At 42.2% G+C, this 16,803-nt stretch overlaps 2 protein-coding genes across 3 annotated transcripts in view; one reads left to right on the plus strand and one right to left on the minus strand.

Moving 5' to 3' along the window:
* shisa9a (shisa family member 9a) overlaps positions 1-16,803 on the minus strand; it is a 49,157-nt gene that overhangs the window by 24,372 nt on the left and 7,982 nt on the right. The window lies entirely within an intron of this gene.
* The window catches only part of cpped1 (calcineurin-like phosphoesterase domain containing 1), a 36,654-nt gene continuing 28,508 nt past the window's right edge, over positions 8,658-16,803 (plus strand). Inside the window, exons 1-2 of the mRNA XM_028034098.1 lie at positions 8,658-8,752; positions 10,525-10,664. Of these exons, the coding sequence (XP_027889899.1) occupies positions 8,689-8,752; positions 10,525-10,664 (204 nt within the window). The 5' untranslated portion in view covers positions 8,658-8,688. The remainder of the gene's footprint in view (positions 8,753-10,524; positions 10,665-16,803) is intronic.

Here is a 16,803-nt window from a genome sequence, read left to right on the forward strand (position 1 = left end):
AAAGGTTGGGCAGAATTCAGGTTCCACCAGACCAGTTCAGTCCACTTCAACCCGACTCCAGTCCGCTTCAACCCGACTCCGGTACGCTTCAACTCGACTCTGGTTTGCTTCAACCCGACTCCGGTTCGCTTTAACCTGACTCCGGTTCGCTTTAACGTGACTCCGGTTCGCTTTAACGTGACTCCGGTTCGCTTTAACCTGACTCCGGTTCGCTTTAACGTGACTCCGGTTCGCTTTAACGTGACTCCGGTTCGCTTTAACCTGACTCCGGTTCGCTTTAACGTGACTCCGGTTCGCTTTAACCTGACTCCGGTTCGCTTTAACGTGACTCCGGTTCGCTTTAACGTGACTCCGGTTCGCTTTAACGTGACTCCGGTTCGCTTTAACGTGACTCCGGTTCGCTTTAACCTGACTCCGGTTCGCTTTAACCTGACTCCGGTTCGCTTTAACGTGACTCCGGTTCGCTTTAACGTGACTCCGGTCCGCTTCAACCCGACTCCGGTACGCTTCAACTCGACTCTGGTTTGCTTCAACCCGACTCCGGTTCGCTTTAACGTGACTCTGGTTCGCTTTAACGTGACTCCGGTTCGCTTTAACGTGACTCCGGTCCGCTTTAACCTGACTCCGGTTCGCTTTAACGTGACTCCGGTTCGCTTTAACGTGACTCCGGTTCGCTTTAACGTGACTCCGGTTCGCTTTAACCCGACTAAATAAAGATGAACACCGCACTTTTAAGATTTTCCGTTCACTGCCCAATCAGTCAGTCTTTCGGCTGGACGGTTTTCCCTCCAGGAAGTTCGGCAGTTTCTCTGCTCATCGCTGCATCAGAGGAGCTTCAAGTCAAAGTTTTCCAGTTTTCTGACAGGTGAGATGAGAGCAGCAGGTAGAAACAGAAGGAGCTTCATGTCTGCACAACATCTCAGTAAACTTTAATTCAGGTGTTAGTAACATGACAGGAAGCCAGTCGGCCGGGTGTAAAGGTGTCTGAGTGGCGGACGTGGAATATTATGGGATGTCTGCATGTAGTAGATCTATATGCAGTAGATGCTGCTGATTAATTAGAAACTAAATAACTCCTGACCTCCGTATGATAAGAAAATAAAACTGATTTGATTAATCAGAAAAGCTGAAAACCAGGAGAGAAAAATGTTCATTTTTAAACAAATCATAAAAAAAGATGAATAACATTTTGGTAAAGAGCTGGAGGGTTAAATGAAACCAGGCGCCTTATTAAAGTATTCACACCCCTAAACGTTTAACTTTATGACTACAGATTAAAACCAGGTAGAAAATCAATTTAAAAAAACTAAAAAGTGTGGCATGCACATTTAATTACCCCTTTAACTCAGATAGGAACAAATGAAACACAAATAACCTCCAAAAGTCTCCTAATAAATACATTGAGTCCAGTTCATCTCAGTTTAAAGACTTTTACTGTTAGAGGAGAGAATAGAGGGGAAACTGTCGCCATCTTGACCTCAAAATGTTTCTGTTTTATGACTAATAAATACATGAGTTAGAATGGCCTAGACCAAGTCCAGGTCCAAATCCTACAATTGAAAGTTCAGATAGTCTCCATCCAATCTGAGAATTTGAGCTTCACATAGAATAATGAACAAAAATGTTCACCAACTGCTCACCAGAAGGTGGTTCTGACTCAAAAGCATGCCGCACTTTTCAGTTTTTTATTTGGAAAACTTTTGAAGATCTCCATTAGCCCCAGAAATTCTCCTGCTTAACCCATTAAGATCATAAAGATCAACTTTTTAAAGGTTTCTTGCATCACATTTTTCCAAATATCTGAACAGAAACAGGCATCTGGTTGGTTGAGAGTCATTTATCGCCATGGCGATGGGCTGGCGGCAGCACCGTGGTTTTCCTGACGATCTTCCGTAGAAGATTATTTGTCAAACAGCCTCTGTTTCTGTCTGACTTCCTCTAAGATGATTATTTTGAAAACAGGAAACTTGATTTGATTCTTCCAGCAGGAAGCAACCGGTGAACTTTGACCTACTCGGCTGACCCCGAGTCATGAGTCGGCAGCCGGCTGACCAGCATCGGCTGAGGGCAACGTGTTGCTGGAGACGGTTGACGGCGTGTCAGCGGCGCCGACCCAGATTAAAGGTTGGGCAGAATTCAGGTTTTGATGTTGGATTTTCGAACATGAAGTTTGGTTTGTTTGTGAAAACGATCCGTCACAGGATGTGATCATCGTTTGGGTTTAGATCTGGGATACAAACACAGAACCGATGAGTTTCATTATCGTTCAGCTCACAGTCTGATTCTGAAGAAAACGTTGTTCAGTTTTCAGGTTTTAACTGGGCTGAGACTTTAACACATTAATTATGATTAATGGACTACACAGATTTTAATGCATTACATTTTCCAACAGTTAATTGCTTTTTTTGGTGGAACCTTTATGCTCATGCGTTTGTGGTACACCTCTAAATCTGAAGCTAAAGCTACATCGCTAACAGCAGCCATTTCTCTTTTCCCTCTGGGTTCATTTCTGTTTCTAAACGATCTGATTGGACGCTGGAAAAACCTACTGCTGTGTTGAAGTTGTGCTAACAGCAGTTAGCCTGTCAGAAGCTATGCTAGCCAAGATTAGCATCTGAATGCTAACATGTAGCAGCTAATGCTATTGTTAGCGTCCCCAGTCCAGATTTCTAAAGAAGCTCCATGAACGATGAGAGAAACTCTGAGATGAACTCATCTGACGTTCAGATCTGATCATATTTATTCAATAATTTAGCAGAAAAAAGAGAATTTGAATTAAAAATGTTGCTTATTTAGTTGATAAATAGCTTGACTAAAATGTGATTAATTAAAAACTTGACTCAGTCTCAGCTGGAGTTTTTCCTCCCGGTTCTGAACACAACCAGCTGAACTGCAGTCATGTTTTGGTTGTCAAAGTGGAAGAGAAACTAATTAAAATGATCCTCTGGTTTCCATTACTGACGGAGTCTAATGGCTGTGACCTCCTGACCCCCAGCAGGCCGTCTTCATGTGTTCAAAGTTTAAAGCCGGCTGGGTGCTGTCAGGTTAAACGTCACAGCCAAATGAGCCGTTAACCCCTCTGACCTCTGACCTCTGACCCGCCGGCTGCAGGAGAATCAGAACAAAGTCTGTTAGATTCAGATAAAAGGTTAAATTTCACAGCGACTTGACTGAGGAAAACCTGAGAAAATCACTAAAAGTTATTCTTCATTTTATTATTTACTCTTTGTTCTGCCAAATTCTTTTATTTATTTATCCACTTCTGCCCAGAATATCAGTGACCCTGGGTTAATAGAATAGAATAGAAGTACTTTATTCATCCCAGCAGGGAAATTATTTCGCAGTTACAGCATAGAGACAAGACAAGAGACAAGACACAATAACAACGTCTGGGTGTTGAGTCTGGAGTTTGGCTGTGTCAGAGCTGATGACGTCACAGGCCACCGCTGCATCAGCTGATGGGGGAATGTAAACAGCCATCAAAATGGCGGACGTAAACTCCCTCGGTAAATAACACGGCCGCATTCCCACAGCCAGAAGTTCAATGTCCGGGCTACAAATCTGTTCCTTCACGTTAACATGGCTGGGATTACACCACCTCTCACTCACATAAAGTGCAATCCCGCCACCCCTCTTCTTCCGACTCTTGGAAAAGTCCCTGTGCCCGCGCACCAAGGAAAATCCAGGAACCTCCACGCTGTAGTCCGGAATAAGTGAGTGCAGCCAGGTTTCCGTGAAGGAGAGATACTGCACTCCCTGTACTCCTTCTGCGCCGTCTCTTCTTCTACCTCCGTTTAACTCCAGACCTGCAGCCCTGTCGTCTCCTCCGTAACTCCTCCGGGACCACAGGCCCGTCTCCGGGCAGCAGCAGAGGCCCACACAGCGCAATCAGCCATTCACACGAGTAAACAATGCCGCTACTCCGCTCGGCGAGGTTCTCCGTAACAAAGAGTAGAAAAAGTAGCAGAAGAACGCGGAGAAAATCGACAGAACCACATCCAGCCATTGTGGAAAGCCCAACTGATGATTCATGGGTTCTTCAAGCACGGATCATTAATCGGTTACAGCAAATATACACAGACAAACACACACGACGGGAGCTGCGTCTGCAGGCAGCCAGCTGCGCCGGCGCCATCTTGACGTAAACTGTCAGATGATTTATTACCCGCGATAATAACTCAGGAATAGTCAAAATAAGGATGTATTTTTATTTCTTTCCTACTTACAGAAAGTTTCTGTTTACAGTATATTATAGGTTTGTGGTGCCTTTTTATCCTAAAGAAAGATATAAAACTTCGGATATTTCACAACGAGATATTAACATTCATGGAAAAAACCTGACATAACCTTATATTAAAGCATAAAGTACGGCGCCCACCGTAAGAAAGGCCACAGGATTCAATTATGCTGCATAACTGATCAGTAGATTATTGCGAGGGAACGCAAAAGGAAAAACTTTCTCCATGTCCTCTGGGAAACAGGAGAGACAGGAAAAGGGCTGATGCTAAGCTAGCGCTAGCCTAGCTAAGCTAACGAGCCATTACTGCCCCAGAAAAAACCGTGAGAAACACGAAGAGTTTCCAAAACGTAACGCGCAGCAACAGAAAATGTGTTTTAACGTGTTTATGTGTTAGAATCTGTAGGTAACGTCTCTGGACAAATAAAAGAGCAGAAATAAAAGCGACTCAAACCCACCAGCTACACGGAGCGAAACAGCGACAACAGGAAGTGACGCAATGCCTCCTACCCAATCACCATCTCCAACCGGATTGGCTGTGATGCGTTCACTGACTCAGACTTCTTTCATCACTTCTTTATTAGAATTTTCAGACATATTTTTAAGTCCAGATTTACTGTCTGCTTTTTTCTGCTGCATAATTATGACGCATATGTGACGTCAACGACGTAAAAGTTGGATAAAATAAAAATGAAATTACAATAAAGAAAAATCATAAAAACATATCTGAACAGATGTTGCGGGTATTTGGTCTGGAAAATCAACTGTTGGCTCCTTATTTCCACCGATGAAATGTGATGAATCAGCAGCAACTTTGGTCGCATTTCTAGTGAACAAACTATCCAGCCAGGATGTTCCTGTTTCCTCTGGCCTTTTGGAGATGGGATAAAAAAAAAGCTCCTTTCGCTCCGGTCATATCTTCAGTCTCTCAGCAGCCGTGTTTTATTGTCACCATTATTCTGTTGAGAATAGTTTTCGTTTTGTTCATTATAAAGACTTCACGTTTGTCCGAAACTAATAAGGCCTCAGCGCATGCGCAGTTCGCTGATCTAGATTTGAGTTTTGATATTTGCAATCAGGGTCACGCTAAGACAATAAAAAATAAATAACTTACAGTAATCAAGTCACGATGTTTACTTTATCTTGCTAATATAAAGTATTTATTCTCATATTTATTATGTTTTTTAGTTTTTCATAGAATGACTTCATCAGGGTTTTGTAGTTCCATCAGACCTGGTTCCAACCCAGCATTTACACTGGTCAGTCCAGAATGTTGCAAAAAGTGATGCTGAGCTTCTTTGTGCTGCTCCACACAGAAAACAGAGAAAAACCTCAGGATGGTTTTGACAGCAGGTTAGAAAGCTGAACAGGTAAACACACACCGCGCGGCTCCTGGAGGGAGCAGAGTGTGTTTGGTAGGATGGGCTGATATCAGGCGGAAGCGTCAGCCTGGCCTTTCACTCTCTGCTAACTGAAACCACTTCAGCAGACGCTCAGATTTCCCCCGAGAGAAACAGGAGGAATGTTTTACTCTAAAAATGGAGGAAAGGAGCGAAGTGACTCCTGGATGAAGCGCCGAGTTCCTGCAGGACAGACAGACATGGCGGCGATGGAGCGGCGATGGAGCGGCGATGGAGCGGCGATGGAGCGGCGATGGAGCGGCGATGGAGCGGCGAAGGAGCGGCTCTGAGGAGCGCTGAAAGTCATAAAGTTATGAGTCTGGAAGCTCAACAGGTCATATCTGAGGAGGAGGAAGAGGATGATGAAGAGTGTGTGGAGCATTTTGTTGCCTTCACTGAGAAACCCAGAAAAACCATCAGCACAAAAGTTATTATTTTGTTCACTAATCAGTTTATATAAAACAAATATTACATATTGTCAAGAGAAGTGGAGTTTTGATGACTACACTGAGCCCTCTGTGACAACTGAGGATGAAGAATCTGCATCTTCACATCCCAGACGAACCTCTTCTCTTTCTAGGGGATGAGGACGGCGAACTGCAGGAGGGTGATGGACTCCCAGCATGTGAAAGGTCTGACCTCGTGGAGGGGGTGTCAAGAAAATCCGAGCTCATCCCACTTCCCCATGCTGGAGATTTTAGTTTAACAGTAATAATAAAGTTATCTTTAAAATGAATCACTCAAGTGATATCAAGGCCCAACAGTAGACTTAAGTGTCAATAAAATAAATCTGGTTGTGTGTGTTGTTTTTGTCTCATGCAAACTTTGCTTTAATTCTACTTTTTTCTATCTAATCATAAGAAATCATAGTCAGTCAGAGAGAGTCATTAAACAGGAAAAGCAGGTTTCCTGGAAAAAGAGGAAGTTTCCAGCCTGCAGATTTATAAAAATAGCTGAGACTATTTTAAAGCATGAAAGTTTTAAAAAATTAAATCTAAACATTTTGAGTAATTTGATAAGATTCAAAGTAAAATACTTATATTAATATTGATTTACTTGTAATAATATTTACACTTATATTTGTGGGAACTACAAGAAAAACAAGTAACTGTAACTTTGGTATTAAATAATTAGAATCATGTATTATTCTTGGTTTCTTTTCAGAAAAACATCTGTAATAACTCACATTAAGATTATAATAAGAATAATTAATAAGTTATGGTTATAAAATTATAAATGAATGCTAAATCAGAGAAGCTAAAGAAAATAAATGTGATATAAATGTGATTTTGACATTGAACTTGAAATGGTGTAAAAAGGTGTAACTGCAATTAAACATCACTGATATGTTGGAGGTAGAGAGTAGGTGAAAGGTTGTGCAGGCAAGGGACACAGGAGGTTGAGCAACCCTGAGACATTGGCACAGACATCAGGAAATGTCTGTAAGACAGTGATGGATATGAGATCATCTGTCTAAGCAGACAGATAAACCCTATATAAGGTGGGTGAAAAAGAGGAACCGTTCGTTGGATCCTCCGGGCAGCTTCGAGCCAAGATCGAGATGGACAAAGAACTCTGCAGCTGAAGAAGAGCCGGGGCCACGGAGCCGGAGACTGTCCTGCACATGGAGACCAACCCGTCTGGCCCACAATCTGTGGCTTCGAATCGCACTTCTCTCATCGGCTGGGTTCTGACCCCAAAGACAAAGATGAAGACAAAGACAAGGAAGAAGAACTGGTGCCTTTTTTCCTGCCAGCACCAAGTCCTGTGTGACCTCACCATCCATGCGGAGAAGAAGTTCATCGGACCTACAGAGATCCCTGCCTTCGTCGATCAACTTCCTCCTCCTGCTGCCGCACCTTCTTCATCATCAGGCCAGGTCTGGGGTTCGAAACGCCAAACTCCGTCCGTCTCTCTCAAAGGTTCCCTTTTTTAGTTCTCAGTGTCAGCAGTAGGGAAAGATAGACTAGATGATTGATTTTACTTATTTGATTATTTCTGCTACTGAATTAAGCTGTACTGACCCTTGCAAAAATGCCTTACTAATAAAATATTTAGCATAAAGAAAATCTAAAAGATGTTGTGGACATTCAGTTAATGAGTCACCTTAAAGTTCTTTGATGGTTGTAAAATAGCTGTGATGTTTGATTCTGGAGAGGAAAAAGTGGAAAATGTTTTTAGGTTGCTGGTAGCCCATATTTAAAACCTCATCCTTGGGACTCGCCCGAGTCACTAAAACCTACCTGGTTCAATAACAAATGCAAGTTGTAAAATAGAGAACGAGCGACCGTTAACAGGTGTGCTCTGTGAAACTAGTTGGCTGTAGGCTGCTCAGTCTGGCTAATTCACAGGGGGAAGAAGGGTGGGACACCTGGATGTAGGCCGTCAGATAACCAGGCGAATCGTTTCTGGAAACCAGCTTAAACAGAGTTTACTTCAGTTCTGGACAGGGTAAATCCCAGCAGATTTAGGAAACTCAACGGACCCGTTAGACGGAGAGCTGGTAGCACATCTCCCCTCTCAGAAGAGGAAGTACGAGAGTGAGAGAGTAGAGACAGAAAGGAGGGGGGGGGGGTGTTGCGCAACAACAATATTGATGTGCAGAATAAATAACTGGATAAGAGAACAAATACAAGAAACAACAAAATAAGAAAGTAAACATGAAAATACATTCAGGACAAACAGAAAATAACCAAATGATGTGACAACAAAAACAGTGAAATAGTTATGAGGGCTAGAAAATACTTTATTTCTTCTTTAATCTTGGCAGTTATTGTCTGATTTGCATTATTATTTTCCTTTGCTCTAATATTATAGATGTCATAGATGGCGCCGGCGCAGCTGGCTGCCTGCAGACGCAGCTCCTGTCGTGTGTGTTTGTCTGTGTATATTTGCTGTAACCGATTAAGGATCCGTGCTTGAAGAACCCATGAATCATCAGTTGGGCTTTCCACAATGGCTGGATGCGATTATTGTGGGGAACATGAGGTCTTTGGTAAATAGGACAGACGAACTCACGGCGCTGGTTAGGACCCAGAAGGAGCCGGGAACATGGCGGACACAGAAGAAATGTTCCTCCGAGCCAAACATCGGACTTTCAGCGGACTGACTGAAGGTAACCACCGCCTGTAGCTAGCTCCGTTAGCTCGGGCTAAAACTACCTGATCTTCTAACTTCACTGTTGTTTAAATGTTCTGCGGCTTTTATTACAGCTTTTGCGTTTGTTATAAACTTTTTGTCACTGTTGCCATGGTAACACTTAGCTTGCAGCCGGTCCTTGTTGGTAAGAAGTCGGATCTATTTAGCTTATTACACAGGACGTGTTTCTGCCGTTAATTTATTAAATATTCTTATATTTTTTTCCAGTTGTAATGGTGAATATTTAAAGTGATGTATTAACTGCATCTAATTAAATTAAATATATAAAATAGTTGATACATTTATCTCAGTAAATTAATTAATATTAATGAGTTACAACAACATTTAATTTCCCTTTGGGATTAATAAAGTATTTTTGAATTTGTATGTATTAATTTATGTTTAATGACACAATTTAAATGTCACTACAGGCTTTCTCAATGCCCAGCCACACAAGTACAGACATGTAACGACTCAAGACTTACCTGCAGAACACTCACCTGTACAGTGTTGGCCACGCCCACTGACTGTAAGGACGAAATGAAAGAAATAACTGAATATTTAGATGTGCTTTAAGTTTAATCATTCAATTATGTATTTAGTAAAAATGAATATTAATAGAGTATAAATGTGCTTTAAAGAGTTCTTAAATATTTATTTCTTCAGTTAATACTTTAAATATGATTGTTATGCATAATGCAGATAAATGCAGTGATGTTTTTAGCTGGAAACTAAAAGTTTTGGCCTCGTCGCCGTCGGCAGCAGATTCATCAAAACGTCCTTCAGGTGTGATTGGAAGGACAAATAATATTTTCACTGACGGCTTTATGAACTCAGACGTTAAGAAGAGAATGTTTGGAAACTAACGGGTCCATGTTCTGCTCTGACCAAAACCCTCTCTGCGCTGACCTCTGACCTCTACAGGATCCTGTGGAGCAACACCTGCGGGGATGCTGAGCGGCTAGCTGAGTGGCTAGCTGAGCTGCTAGCTGAGCGGCTAACTGAGGGGCTAGCTGAGCGGCTAGCTGAGCGGCTAGCTGAGCGGCTAGCTGAGCGGCTAGCTGAGCCTCTGAGGGAACCTGAGGGTTGGTTTTGATGGCAGCCTCTCCTCAGCAGCTGTGGAAGCTAAATGAGTCGAACAGAAAGCTGCTGTTCACACCTGTTCCTAGCATCTGTCCGTTAGCCGCCAACAAGCTGGATCCATTTGCATCTTGTTTGTTTTTCCACTTTGGTTCTGCTCCAGCGTGAAAACTCCTTTCCTACAGAGGAATGATTGCAGGAGCAGGATGACGTGGCTCGGTGTTGTTTACTGCAGAGATTATCCTGGTTAATTATTTAGGGCTGTAAATGACGTGAATCTGCACGTCATTTACATGAAGTTTATCTGTTATTGTGCAATTATTATGGTTGTTTTTGTCCATCTTATCAACTGAGACGTTAAAACAGAACCAAGAGTTTAATGTTTCTGTTAAACGGTTATTAACCACCTGTTGGTGACGATCCACCTCTTCAGTCTGCAGCACGAAAAACGGACAAAGTTTAATCTATAAAAACAGAACCTAAAAATAATTTGAAGTTTAAAAGAACCAATAATTTAAAACAAAAATTAGACAAAATAGAAATAAAGCAGCAGAAATATAAAGGTCAGAAATCAAATTTCACATAACATCGACTCTGATTGGCTCTTGGGTTCTGACCCGGTGTTCTGGGTCGGAACCGCTCTGACCCGGTGTGTTGGTGCGTCCCCAGAGGCGGAGCGGCAGTGGACCGGGCCGTTCTGCTTCGTCCAGGCTGCGGACCCCCAGCTGGGCCTGATGAAGGCGTGGCGGATCGGCGACGCGGTGGGCGGCGGGGACGAGTGGGAGGAGGAAGTGGCGCTCACCAAGCAGGCGGTGGCGGTACCCGGAGGAGTTACGGAGGAGACGACAGGGCTGCAGGTCTGGAGTTAAACGGAGGTAGAAGAAGAGACGGCGCAGAAGGAGTACAGGGAGTGCAGTATCTCTCCTTCACGGAAACCTGGCTGCACTCACTTATTCCGGACTACAGCGTGGAGGTTCCTGGATTTTCCTTGGTGCGGGGCACAGGGACTTTTCCAAGAGTCGGAAGAAGAGGGGTGGCGGGATTGCACTTTATGTGAGTGAGAGGTGGTGTAATCCCAGCCATGTTAACGTGAAGGAACAGATTTGTAGCCCGGACATTGAACTTCTGGCTGTGGGAATGCGGCCGTGTTATTTACCGAGGGAGTTTACGTCCGCCATTTTGATGGCTGTTTACATTCCCCCATCAGCTGATGCAGCGGTGGCCTGTGACGTCATCAGCTCTGACACAGCCAAACTCCAGACTCAACACCCGGACGTTGTTATTGTGTCTTGTCTCTTGTCTTGTCTCTATGCTGTAACTGCGAAATAATTTCCCTGCTGGGATGAATAAAGTACTTCTATTCTATTCTATTCTATTCTATTTAATTGTGTCTCTGCGTTGCTGGTTGTCTGAATGGTTTAAAGAGCTGCTTTCATGTTCAGTTCCATCTCAACCTTAACAGACATAAACATGCAGTGAATAAATCGATTTTCAATCAGTTTTTTGTACCAAAGACTTAATAATAATAAACATGTTTTATTATTATAAAACAAACTAATGATGGTTTACCAGGACTGGGTTAACTCTGGAATCTCATCTGTCGGTTTATCAATCAACTCCAAACCTTTTCTTTGTTCTGTCACAATTATTGATTTATTCCATTTTGATAATTATGCTCCAGGCTTTGCATGGACTGACCGCCCCGCTCACCGCTTCCTCATAAACACAAAGCCAGCAGGTCAGTCACCTTCCCATTCACACCTGATGATGTCACCCCCCACATCGACACGCCCACCACTCAGGTGTCAAAGCCTCCTGCTCCTGTCATATCAATAATTACTTATTTCATTCATAAGGTTCTTACAGAGCCTCAGTGAAAACTTGTTTTTTATTATTAACTGTTTGCTGCAACAAACTGATTGAAAATCGATTTATTTACTGCATGTTTATGTTTGTTAAGCTCTTTAAACCATTCAGACTACGAACACAACAGAGACACAATCAAAACTGATTGTCAGATGATTTTTCACAAACGATAATAACTCAGAAGTAGTTGAGATGTGTTTTTATTTCTTTCCTACTTACAGAAAGTTTCTGTTTATATCATAGGTTTGTGGTGCCTTTCTATGCTAAAGAAAAAGATATAAGACTTCAGATATTTCACAGAGATATTAACATTCATGGAAAAAACTTACATAACCTTGTGTGAAGGCAGAAAGTACAACGGCCACCGTAAGAAAGGCTACAGGATTCAATTATGCTGCATAACTGATCAGTAGATTATTGTGAGGGAACGCAAAAGGAAAAAAAAAGTTCCCATGTCCCCTGAAGGGCTCCGTAGTTTCTGGGTCTCCTCCTCTGTCGCCATGCTGTCCGCTCTCAACTACTTCAAAATCCATCCATAGACGCGGCGGCCATTTTTACTGCCCTAAACGGAGCGCTGCTGTCATTCATTCATTCATTCATTCATTCATTCATTCATTCATTCAGACATTTCAGTTTCAAGCTAAATATATATTTGGTTTGAATCTTAATATTTAGTTTGTGAACTAAATTAGACAGCTGGAAGCTAAATATGTAGCTAATATGCAAATTACCTTGCAGATAGGTGGAAGTAGAATGTCAAAATAAAAGCTGCGTGTTGAGAATTTGGATATAAACTCCTGCTGGTGAGACTGAGTCCTTCAAAGCTCAAGTGAAAATGTATAAATGAATAAATAAAATGGTGACAATTTTACCTTGAAAATGAACTAATATTTTCCCCCTTTTCTGCAGGATAAATTATTGTTGTTAATTTTTAACTGTAGCTTTAGAAACGGCATCCCATAATAAGCTGTCACCAAGTCATATCTGTTTTTAACACACTGCTATAATTTCTGTTTTCATTCCGTCTTCATGTGTAACAGTGTTGGTTAAAAAATAAAATTTTAACAACACAGACTGTGAGTAAGAGCTGAATGACGCGTCATCAGATCTGCATTAAGGTGCAGGGGTCAAAGGTCAGCAGGACTGTAATCATAATTCAGTCCAGTTCCCTGATATGATGCAGCTGAACTGGATTCATTTCACTGAAACAACAGATGATTTAATGTTTTATTATTCAGTTCAGTTGCCAGAATAGATTAGATTTTTATCATTTTACACTCTTAACAGCCAATAAAGATCACATTTTTAGGGATTATATAGAAATATTTTATACAATAATTATTGTATAAAATTAAACTTTTTGTTTCTGACAACAAAAAGTTAATTGATTTGCTGAATTTAAAATCTCATGACAGGAATATTGTTAGACCTTTAAAAATGTTAAATAAGGACTAAAAACAGAAGAATATTTTTCCTGACGGTCAGAAACTGAACCTCTCACCACTGCAGGACCTTTATTATTAGAAACTCTAAAATAAACCGGATGTTATTGATGGGCCTCATGTGGGGACAGAAACCCGGAGCGCTTTGGGATGGAAGTGAGAGGAAGTAGAGAAGAAGCTGCGTTCGTTGGTTCTGGAGCTGCTTTTATGAGAAATATTCAGATCAGGAAACGACCGTGCAGCATCTGCACCATTGACAGATGCTGCACGGTGTGATGAAGCCGAACTTCTCACATTAACACCTCTGCTCTCCTCTGACCTCCATGTGACCGCAAATCAGGAGAATGTTCCAGCGAAGCGCTACGTCTCCTCTGCAGCTGCATGTTTGGCAACTGGGGCAGCGAGAGGCAGCTGGCGAGCGCAGAGTAAGATCCTCCATCTGCCTGATGATGGAGCGCAACGGCGGGCGGCGCAACGGCGGGCGGCGCAACGGCGGGCGGCGCAACGGCGGGCGCAGCAGAGCACAGTGGCGGGTAGAAGTGGGTCATAAGGAAACCCTCTGATGGACGCCCCATGCTGCCATGACGCGACCCCAGAGGTAAACCAGAGCGCTGAACAACAGCCTCTCATCTGCCAGGACATGAAGTGATTAGTTTGTTTTAAAGGGGCAGTGCTCTGTTTTCTAGAACAATAAATCAATTGTTTTTTTGATCAGTTTCAATAACAAATGTTTTTGGACGATAAATCATCCAAGAAGTTATTCCGATAAACAGTAATATAATTGTTTTGAGACCAATTTCTAGTAATATAACGGTAATAATTATGTAATAATGCAGGAACACATTCTCAAAGATCAATAAACCTTAAATCCTAATCAACATTTAACACTTAAACTGGAAAACATTTTAAATCTCCAAAATAAATCAACAAAACAAAAAATAAAATAAACTATGAAATCTCTGTAAACAAAACTGTCCTTCAAAAAATGCCTAGTTGAGACCAAAACAACAGAATAAAAACTTTTTTCATCCAGTTTTTAGTAGAAAGATAAAAAAGATAAATAATGCAAATGGAAATAATTGAGCTCTTTTTAATTTCTTGTGAGATTAATAGATTTATTGCAACAGGCTTAAATGTTTCCCTCAGTTGAGATAAAAGTGCTGAACATATCTAACATAACATTAAAAAAATGCTACTTCCTGATTGAACATCTTCAAATTGGGTCTCTGTCTCTTTAAGAGCTCCTGCTCTTTCTGAAGCTCCGCCTCCATGAAGTCCTCCCAACATGGCTCCTCTATTAATACTTTAACGGTTTTACCAGTGGCTCCTATAATCAGCTGTTTGCTAGCTGCTGCTGGCTAGTCTGGAGGAGCTGAGAGGGGGAGGAGCTGCGACTCGAAGGCGGGGCTAGGTCCACCCAGGCGTTTCACAGCTGAATGGTTGCCATGGAGATTAGAGGATTTCTCAGACTCAAAGAATCAAAGCAACACTGCAGGTTTTTGTTTTTTTTACAACATGATGGATTTTAAAGGACACTGGCCCTTTAATTTTTGGTCTTTTTATTTTTCTGATCCAAATTGAGGCCAGAGTTTCTCACCATGAGCCTTTTCTTCATCTGTTAGTGAGGAAAGGTTCTGGTGTTGGTTCTCAGGGCATCGTTAGCATTCGGAACCGGCTCTCGTTTGGAAAACTAATCAGTCTGACAGGAAGCAGAAACATCAAGTGAAGAATCAGCAGCAAAGAAAAACCGAAGGCTCCGACGTTCGCGCCGAGCCGCCGGGTGATTACAGGAGTCTTTATGTAGCAGAGAAACACTCCAGATCCACAGCGCAGGACTGATGGCTTCCACCAAATCAGGTGTATAGTCAAAGTAACACGCAAGGAAAGTCATTAGTCTGAGGAACGGAGAGCCAGGTCAGAGACTCTGCAACGTTTCAGGAACAAACTGAGGAGGAAAAGTAGTAAAAATGGGAAAACATTTCTCTAATGGAGCAGAAACACCGGAGTGGAGCTGGACTGGACCGCTGGCCGATCGGATCAGAACCCTTCTGTTCCTCTGAACAGTGAAAATGTAAAAACAGTCTAAAAAAAGTCAAAATTGTCCAACTTTTCAAATTCAGAAATGTTCAAGTATTTGTTTCTTTTTTAAGAAAGTTTCTGAATCTCAAACGTTCTTCGTTTTCAAAGCTTTTGGCTGAAAGTTACTTTTTTATTTTCTACCTGTAGTGGCGCTAATGCATCGCTATAGAACAAACTTTTTACATTAATTTAACATATTTCTGAGAAAAATGTTCCCTGATATCAAAAATTAATAATAAATTATGATATTAAAACCAGGAAATTCTCTGGCCAATAAACAGTCTGAGTGTTGATGAGTTCTGGTTCAGTTCTGGAAGTTTGTGTGAAAATAAACGAACCGCCAGAGAAAACGTGTGAAGGCTGGTTCTGTCTGACTGGACCGGTACCAACGGGCTGGAGCAGAACCAGCTGGTCAACATGCTGAGTCGTTACTTCATACATAGAGCTAATTAGCATAAAGCTAACTAACATAAAGCTAGTGGAGCAGCGGCTACATGGTTTCTAGCTTTAGCTGTGGATGTGAGACGCTGAGGATCGACTGAGGGAGGATTAAAATCGATCCCAACATGCAGCCGGACCAAATGACTCAGGTACTGCAAGATGGAATCCAATAAGATCCAAAAATATCCAGGCGCAGATAAAAGGCAGCAGGATGAAAGCGCTGCTGTCCTCATGTAAACACTTTGAGATGCTAATCCAGACGAGAACCGGACTGGATCTAACCGGGCCTTCATCCGAAACGCTCCAGCTGAACGAGATTCCTACCTGAACTTCCCAAAATGCATCAGGGACGTGAATCTTTAATAATTGGCGCTCTGCAGCTTCTCTCATCTCTGAGTGCTAAACAGGTTTTTCATGTTTTCATTTCTGCTGATAAAGAAAGAAGAGGAATCTAAATATCAGCAATGCTACCAACAAATAATGACTGAACTAGCGCTTAGCTTGTTAGCAGCTCATTATTAGCTGGCTGCTAACGACTACAAAGAGATTTTAGTGGTTGATCAGAAATAATAGATCATAGTGATCTAGATCAGGGTTCAAGATTTTGTCAGGATATTTTAACACCAGACGTATTATTGGCTTTAAAGATGCAGGAAAAAAGGAGTAAATTCCTGCAAAAAACTCAGAAATTTTGAGATAATCTGGGAAATTTTCTAGAAAAAACTTGAAAATCTATGAACTTCAAAAGTTAAAAATTTGGTAGAATTTTTTGCTTTTTAAATGTAGAGATTAATCTCAGATTTTCTAGAAAAACACGTTAAAATTTATTTAAAGCGATCCGCTCCAGTCCGGTTCTCTGCAATGGGCTCCAGTCCGGTTCTGGTGATCCGCTCCAGTCCAGTTCTCTGCGATCCGCTCCAGTACTGTTCTGGGCGATCGGCTCCAGTCCAGTTCTCTGCGATCCGCTCCAGTCCGGTTCTGGGCGATCCGTGCGTCCCCCGGCCACATGTCCTCCTTCCTGGGCCAGGACCCGGCAGGAGCTGCTTCTGTCTCTGTGTGTGTGTCCATATGCACGGGCGAGCGAGGGAGGGAGGGAGAGAGAGAGCCAGGCCATACTGAG

The sequence above is a fragment of the Xiphophorus couchianus genome, chromosome 2, assembly GCF_001444195.1.
Source record: "Xiphophorus couchianus chromosome 2, X_couchianus-1.0, whole genome shotgun sequence".
Taxonomy (NCBI): domain Eukaryota; kingdom Metazoa; phylum Chordata; class Actinopteri; order Cyprinodontiformes; family Poeciliidae; genus Xiphophorus; species Xiphophorus couchianus.